Genomic DNA, 9,267 nt, shown 5'->3' on the forward strand with positions numbered 1-9,267 from the left:
AAAGAGATCAAAATACGAAAATTTCACCCTGAGTGCGAGGGTAAAGAAGGCAACGGGTAATATCCGCGCAGACAGTCGCTTCACATGCCTGCGTCTGTGAGAAAAATCTCATGTCCGCACCCGCGCTCGCCACCCGCCACGGGCAGCAACCTGTGCTCGTGCCCGTGCCCGCGAACACAGATTCATGCCCGTATCCGCGCCCGCCGGGTCGGATGCCCGCGGGTACGCGGGTTTTTTTCTGCCTGTTGCCATCTTTAGTAATATCTACGCGGATAGTGGCTTCGCACGTTCGCGTCTGCGAGAAAAATCTCATGCCCGCACCCGCGCCCGCCACCCGCCATGGGCAGCAACCTGTGCCCGTGCCTATGCCCACGGGTACAGATTCATGCCCGTATCCACGTCCGCCGGGTCGGGTGCCCGTGGGTACGTGGGTTTTTTTCTGCCTGTTGCCATCTTTATGCACAGGAGTGCTTGCATTGCTTGCTGCTGCTCGACCTAACCAACTTGCATTGGTCAGAGTCAACTAACCTGCCAGATTTATGATTCTCTGTGTGTCAATCTCAAATAAGACTGCTGTACTACCTAGACAGGTAGACGTAGTGTAGTCGACTCCTGCTCGCCACCAGGTCAACAAAAGCTGCACCGACCGACCCTTGCTAATTTCAGTCATTTTTATTAACTGGTCTAAAATCCTATGCCATGCATGCTTGCTAGCTTTGTGTGTTATAATTAAAGTTAATCACAAAGATCTACAGCTAGCGTTACAATTATTCAACATGGTGATACCCAAGGTTTTTGACATGTTTGCTTTGTTGTCGCCCGGGCATTTTACCACAGCTAGCTAGAACGTACGACTAGTATTACCTTCCATGCGTTCATCAGTAGAAAGATCAAAAGATTGCACGTTAAGCTTGCTTAGCTTATGATGACTAATTCTGATCAAGTAGTCTAAGTGTACGCCTATATATATTGCATTGTCAACAAGAAGCTTGCTTGTGGATTGGGGTGCCTGTTTTTTTTTCAGAAGAAAGCAGAACAGGTCAGAAGAAAGCAGAACAGGTCATCCTACGATCCATTTATCTCGATCGATCGTAACATGCACTACATTACATTCTTCATCGATGATGGATGCATAAAGAAATAAATGATCCATAAGCAGACCTGACCTAGCTCCTCCCTCTCCCTTGGAGCTAGTCTTGGTTAAGAAAGAGTCTAGTCCAAAAGCAAAACTTGCATGCTGCATGCATGTCCATCTACCCAAGCCAAGCAAGCTGCAGCAGGGCATGCAGGCGACTCTTGTTCCTCCTCTAGAAACTGCCTAGCTAGCTATGGACGACATAATCTACGGTCTGTTCGGTTGACTGGTTCGTATCATTGCTGGTTCGTAAAGAAGTACTGCTGGCTGGTTTGTGTGAGACAAAAATACTGTTCTGGCTGGAAATTTACGATCGTTTACGACAAGCCACAGCCAAACGAACAGGCTTAATATCTCCATAAGTTGCTCTCGATCTGCTCCATGTGCTGTGCTCCAAACGAAGCCAAAGCTTCGTCGTCTCCACTGCAACACAGGGCCCATGCATCCCATCCCATCATCCATCCATGCCCATTCTCGTCTCGCCACAGCCATACATTCAGTCAACTATGGCCGGCTGGCTGCGTAAGTCTCGGCGCCAATCGCTAGTCCTCGCCATGCATAACTTATCAACGCACCCCATCCCAATATATATGTTCACTACCGGAAACTGGCGATTTGCCGAGTGCCGAGGCTTTGCCGAGTGTATTTTATCGGGCACTCGGCAAAGACCGTGTTTGCCGAGTGCCAAATAAAATACACTCGGCAAACAAAAACACACGGCAAAATACGTCTTTGCCGAGTGTTTTTTTCTGGCACTCGGCAAAGATGTATTTTGCCGAGTGCCTTTGTTTTGGCACTCGGCAAAGAAGCTTTTTGCCGTGTGCATTTTTTTTGCCCTCGGCAAATCATTTTTTCGAAGCAATTTTTGAGGCCCTAAATGAATTCAAATGAAAAACTTTTCAACTACAAAGTTGTATAACTTCTCAAGATCTACAAAGTTTATTTTGGTCATTTCTTCATTTGACAAAGCGACAATAACGTTGTTCATAAAATCTACATCTCGCATATTAGTTTCATGAAAGTAGAAGATACATATATAAGATTTGTGAACAATGTTACTACCACTATGTCGGATGAACAAATGACCAAAATAAACTTTGTAGATCTTGATAAGTTATGAAATTTTGTAGTTGGCAACATTTTGATTTGAAATCATCTTGTCATGCAAAAACGACGTTTGAATTTGAAAATTTTAAAATTTGAATTTTTCAAACGACCTCGGATGAAAAAACTTCCTAAATGAAAATTGTAGATCTCCAAAAGTTATGAAACTATGTAGTTGACAACTTTTTTATTTGAAATCATCTTATCATGCAAAACTATGTTTGAATCTCTCAAATTTAAAATTCAAATTTTTCAAACGACCTCGGATGGAAAAACTTACTAAATGAAAATTGTAGATCTCAAAAAGTTATGAAACTTTGTAGTTGACCACTTTTTTATTTGAATTCATTTAGAGCCTCAAACAAGCAATTTACTCTCAGTTTGCCGAGTGCTTTTTTTCTAGCACTCGGCAAAGCCGTATTTTGCCGAGTGCCTATGTTTTGGCACTCGGCAAAGAGGTATTTTGCCGTGTGTATTTTTTTGGCCCTCGGCAAATCAGTTTTTCGAATCAATTTTTGAGGCCCTAAATGAATTCAAATGAAAAACTTTTCAACTACAAAGTTGTATAACTTCTCAAGATCTACAAAGTTTATTTTGGTCATTTATTTATTTGACAAAGCGACAATAACGTTGTTCATAAAATATACATCTCTCATATTAATTTCATGAAAATAGAAGAGATATATATGATTTGTGAACAATGTTACTACCACTATGTCGGATGAACAAATGACCAAAATAAACTTTGTAGATCTTGAGAAGTTATGAAATTTTGTAGTTGGCAACATTTTGATTTGAAATCATTTTTCATGCAAAAACGACGTTTGAATTTGAAAATTTTAAAATTTGAATTTTTCAAACGACCTCGGATGAAAAAACTTCCTAAATGAAAATTGTAGATCTCCAAAAGTTATGAAACTATGTAGTTGACAACTTTTTGATTTGAAATCATCTTATCATGCAAAACTACGTTTGAATCTCTCAAATTTAAAATTCAAATTTTTCAAACGACCTCGGATGGAAAAACTTACTAAATGAAAATTGTAGATCTCAAAAAGTTATGAAACTTTGTAGTTGACCACTTTTTGATTTGAATTCATTTAGGGCCTCAAATAAGCAATTTACACTCGGTTTAGTATAATATATTGGGAACTGAAACAGAATCTAGACACAAGTGACAGTGTGGTGTAGTGGTAGAGGAGGTTTGTGCGCAGCGAGAGGTCTTGGGTTCGAATCCCGTCGGCCGCGTAGCCGTGAAATTTACGCGAAAAAAGCCGGAGATGGATGGGCGCTGACCGGTTGGGGCCTCCACCAATTAAAAAAAATTTCCATTTTTTTTGGGTAAAAATTCCCATTTTTTTCGGGGTTTTTCGGGTTTTTTTTCGGTTCCAACTTTGCCGAGTGTCGGCACTCGGCAAAGGCTTTGCCGAGTGCCCGATAAAAGACACTCGGCAAAGACGTCTTTGCCGACTCTTTTTTTGCCGAGTGCTCTTTGCCGAGTGCAGCACTCGGCAAAGCCTTTGCCAAGTGCAAATTGGGCTTTGCCGAGTGCCCCTGGCACTCGGCAAATTCACTGAGTCCCGTAGTGGTTGCATGCAAGCAAACAAACCAATCGACAACAGGACCAGAGGAAGAAGACGACATCCACAACCCACAAACCAGCATGGCTCCATCGTCGCCAGTGCTGCTCCTTCCACTGCTGCTCGCCGCCGCGGCGGCGTTAACGTTGGCCCCGCGGCCAAGCTCGGCCGTGGACCCGGTGAGCACGTACTGCGCGAAGAACTTCACGAGCGCGCAGACGCAGGCGAGCATCAGCGCGGTCCTCGCCACGCTGGTGCCGCGCGCCTCGGCCACCTACTACGCGACGGCGACGTCCGGCAGCGGCAGCTCCACGATCTGGGGCCTGGCGCAGTGCCGCGGCGACATCCCGTCGTCCGACTGCGCGCGCTGCCTGGCTGCGGCGGCGCGGCAGGTGGCGGCGTCGTGCCGGGGCCAGGCGGACGCGCGGGTCTGGTACGACTACTGCTTCCTCCGCTACGACGACGCCGATTTCCTGGGCCTGCCGGACACCGGGTACACGGTCATCCTCATCAACACCATGAACGCCACCGGCGACCTGGCCGCGTTCGACCGCGCCGAGCGGAGGCTCATGGCGCGAGTCGCGGAGGAGGCAGGTGACCCCGCGAGCGCCGGGCTCGCCAGGGAGACGGCGAAGTTTGGGTCGGACGGGACTACCATCTACGGGCTCGGGTGGTGCACCAGGGACATCACCGCCGCCGACTGCGGGCTCTGCGTGGCGCAGGCGGTGGCGGAGCTCCCCAACTACTGCCGCTTCCGGAGGGGATGCCGCGTGCTCTACAGCAGCTGCATGGCACGCTACGAGACCTACCCCTTCTTCTTCCCGGTCACCGGGGCCGACGATGACGCGGACGCCTCCTCCTCCCACGCCGGCGAGTACGAGACTGTCATCTTGAACCACAAGTAGTAGTTTCAACTTTCAAGTGTAAGTTTATTTCCGTTTGTTAATCGCGCGTGGTAAATCAATCGTGCGCTAGCTATATGTCACTTGTTGCAGTGATAGTAATAATATGGATGCTTCTTGCATTGCATGCACAAACTATACTAATACGATATATCTATCTACCCGCGCATATATATATATATATATATATATATATATATATATATATATATATATATATATATATATATATATAGACTATTCTACAGCTGGTCACAGAATAACTTATTCTATGACCAACTTAATTTACGATAATGACAATACATATTTACGATACATGGGTTACTATAGTTCAAGATGATACTTACCGTAATCCTATAGTAAATCACTTATGAGGGAGCTGAGTTATCATAATCTCATAAATTAGTATAGTAATTATCGTAACTTAAAGTGACCACAGAATAATTTATTCTACGACCAACTACGGAACAGTACACGTATATATATATATATATATATATATATATATATATATATATATATATATATATATATATATATATATATATATATATATATATAGAACTACTACTCCGTAGCTGACTATAAAATAACTTATTTTGTAACTACTTTGAGTTACGATAGTTACTATATTAATTTACGATATTATAGTAACTTCTTACTAAGTGGTTTACTATAACGTTATGGTAAATATCCCTATATGTTATAGTAACCCAACTATTATAAATATGTATTGCCATTATCGTAAATTAGTATATAAAATTATCGTAAATGGAGGTGGCTACAGAATAACTTATTTTATAGCTGGCTACTGAATATACTCTCTCTCTCTCTCTCTCTATATATATATATATATATATATATATATATATATATATATATATATATATATAGCTACAACAAATTAGTATTAATGTCCGCCATCTTTTTTACTGAATGGTATTTGATGGCAGAAATTGTTGCAGAAATTGCAATTAATTAAAATGCAACAATTTTCAAGTGCCGCACGAAGTCTATCTTGTCATCGTGTGCATAGTGGTAGTTACTGTTGACCATGAGCATTGGCACATGGCGAAAAAGTGAGGTTTGTGGTCACTAGTGACCGGAGACGGAGATAGTTTGCTGCTGGTCAAACCATTTTACAACGTGGACGCCCAATGCGCCCTGCCGTTATCCAACCACATTGATCGGTCGCTTTACAACGTGGACGCCGGCGGTCAAACCTTTTGGGGCATTGCATTGACCACTAGTATGTACACACGTTGCACCATTACCATAGCAACGTTTTTATGTTAAAAAACTTCACTGATGTACTGTACTCCCCATTTAGAACCAAAATCGAGTGTTTTAGAGGCTCTTGACATCTTGAGTGTCAACCGGCTCAAAAACACTCGAAACTGGTCTGGCCATAGAATCAAGTGTTTCTAGGCCATGGAACACTTGATTCTCGTAACCACAGGATCAAGATCAAATGATCAAAATTAATGCAAACAGATAGAACATATAAAATAAAAATTTGCCAGATTATTTTTATGAAATCCAAATTGAAAGATTATAAAGGGAAACAAATAAACCATACATACAAACAAAAAAAGAGCCAAAAAAATCAAAAAAGTGTTCAAGTAATCCAAATGACCATTCTCATTTACGAACAATCAAATTACACCAATTGAACAAAGAACTTACACCCAAATCGAAATAGTAAAATATGCTACAACAAAATATAATCTGGAACTAGGAGCACAAGGAAGTGGCTGTGGTCGACGAGGATTAGGCCCCAGGCGCCGTACTCCCTGCCGTGGACATTGCCAGCGACGCGAAGGAGAGGGGAGGAGAAGGTGAGGGGTTGCGGTTACCTGCCCCTGCTGGGCCTCTCCACGCCCGCGTTGCTCTAGCCATGCTCCTCCTCCGCGCGAGACGGCAGGGCGCGCGGCATCCGCGGTGAGGTAGGCGAGGCAGGGCGGTGACGGAAGAAGTTGCGGTCGACCAAGGAAAGGCCGAGTCAGATAAGATTGAGGCGTCCGACCGCGACACCCTGGGGCCCGCCACTGGTTGCTGCGTTGCTGCGCTTCATCCGTATCATCACAGCGCCATCTGATGGCCAGGAAATTTGAGCGTAGCGAGCGTTAAAAACGGTCGAGTGGGTTATAGATTTAGCGAAAAAAATTCTTCACTAAGAAAAAGCTTGGCCTATATATATCCCAACTACAACCAGCACGCCTCTTTCTAATTATCACGGTTGTACATATGTAACGTGCTAACCTTAGGAATGATGAGGTATTTATCAAACATCGCGAAAGCAAAGCAACGCGAGAAAGCACGGATTGATTATAAGCAACTCACTAATTAGCCGTCTAACATAAAAGCTTCAATGATCAAACATGCTTTCAATTGAGTAAAACTAATATTTGATTCTCAGCTTATGCATGTGGCAGAACTACCTAATCTAATACCCTTCCAAAGGTACTTATCTTCCATTTGACACTAAGTACCTAAGAGAGTGGACTAAATCGTGCCGTTCCGTCGAGCACACCCCGAGGGAGAACTCAAAAATCCATATTTTTCATCAGGATCACAAATGAGAGAATAAAGCTTACGACATTCTTAACCATTTCTTACATCACTTGATTACAACATTAGACTACTTAAGCAACTTGAATGCAATAGCGAAATTAAGACAATTTTACATGTAAAAGAGTATGCATTTTATGTTTACATTTTTATCTTGCAGCGGAGAACAACATATGATCAGAATTACAACGGAAATAAAGATTAATGGTGAATCATAAAACTTTTCTTCTAAAAACTTTTGGTGAGGGTTATAAATAAACACTACGGTCGTAGCGTGAAAGGAATCCTCTCTAAGCCCATCAAAAGGTTTCCACACACAAAAGTCGTCTACCATCCATCGGTCACCTGCAACAGGAGGATAAAACCTGAGTACTCGATTGTACTCAGCAAGACTTACCCGACAGGAGAAAAATAAAAGACTCCAAGGACATACGAGGCTTATTTGGCTTATGGGTTATTGCATTTGTGGAAGCATTACTAAACGTGCGTCCTTATATTAAATTTTATTAGCAGTCATCATTAGTTCATTAACTATCCATTCTATGTAAGCACCTATGCTGCTTTCAAGCAGGTGATAAGCAATCAGAACCATTTTATCACCTTTCAAGTTTCAGTTCTTACTACGGTGCTAGACCATAATCAAGTCGTACCATCTCACGTAAATGGTGATTCGTGAACCAATGTATTCTAGCTGGGTACCCCGAAACGCACGCCATGTTTGTACCCCAGGCACAAACAAGACCAACCTATTCCACTCCTGTCACAGGGTCCAGGTCTCCGTCTAAACTTGGACTCCAAGCCCCCACACTTGAGACCCAGTTTCAGTATGGTGCTTAGACCTCCACGTTTCCCCGCATTCAATCAGTCGGTCTGGAAAGAGCCGGAACCCACGATAAGAGCATAACGAGCCTTTCCGCTCGCATAAGCAAGTATGTACTCAGGATAATAAGTCTGTGACCTGACTACCATCCACAACAACGGACGATCCTCAATCGATTAAGGTGGAACAAATGCAACCCGAGGCTCGCTCGAATGCCTAACCAAGTTTAGATCAAAAGTACTATTTCACCCGGTCTCCAATTATCATCCTGATATATATATTCTATGTGATAGTAATATGATAATAACAACAATAATATCTTTCATATCTCTCGTGAGTGACGGGTAATCACTCGACTTCTACCGGAATCCTTAAGCATAGCAATCTACATGATCCTAACATACTAGTAGGACTCATAGGATAAGGATATATATATATGCAAGTGGGTTTCATTCAACTCCTTAAAACTTAATGCACAAACATAAGATAAAGTGCAGAATAATAGGGGTTATGCACCGGTGCTTGTCTGGGTAAGATATAACCAAAACTTAGCACTCCATCATAGGGACACGATCATCAAGACACCATCTTTTCTGCTACTCCAGATGACTCCACGATCCATCGTTATCCCTATTATGATATACGTGGATCCAATGCAGAGACGTAATTAATCAACGACAATCACAACTCTTAAAAGACGATTACGCCTCTCAAGCTACGATATAATTCTAATGACTAACGTACTAGGCCATGTATTCATGTTGCCGAATAAAATCGTTATTTTTCAACAAGTGTTTTAGCTATACAAACCCAAGATGTTTCTTTTTCCATTTCATGGATTTAATATATATTCGAACTATGACTCATTAGCTATCTTAGCACACTAACTATTCTGGAGCTACAAAAATTACAGTGAGCACCTAATAATATTAGAAATTTACTGTGAAATTTTTAGAGCCAACACTATCACCAATTTATCACAAAAAAATCCTACAAGTTTCTATCTTAACAACATTAAGCATCTTAATTTAATTAGAGAACTCCTGAAAATATTACAAAACTATGTGAACAAGATATACAAGCAGATAGATCATGATTTTAGGAACCTAACAAAATTAGTTTCACAATTTTTGGTCCACTACACAAATTTATATT

General features: G+C 42.3%; 1 protein-coding gene across 1 annotated transcript; it reads left to right on the forward strand.

Moving 5' to 3' along the window:
* Positions 1-3,864: 3,864 nt before the first annotated feature.
* LOC136514806 (cysteine-rich repeat secretory protein 55-like) lies at positions 3,865-4,751 on the forward strand. Its single transcript, XM_066508513.1, has one exon. It carries the CDS (start codon positions 3,903-3,905, stop codon positions 4,722-4,724), a length of 822 nt encoding a protein of 273 aa, XP_066364610.1. The 5' UTR covers positions 3,865-3,902; the 3' UTR covers positions 4,725-4,751.
* The last annotated feature ends 4,516 nt before the right edge of the window (positions 4,752-9,267 follow it).

The sequence above is a fragment of the Miscanthus floridulus genome, chromosome 17, assembly GCF_019320115.1.
Source record: "Miscanthus floridulus cultivar M001 chromosome 17, ASM1932011v1, whole genome shotgun sequence".
Taxonomy (NCBI): domain Eukaryota; kingdom Viridiplantae; phylum Streptophyta; class Magnoliopsida; order Poales; family Poaceae; genus Miscanthus; species Miscanthus floridulus.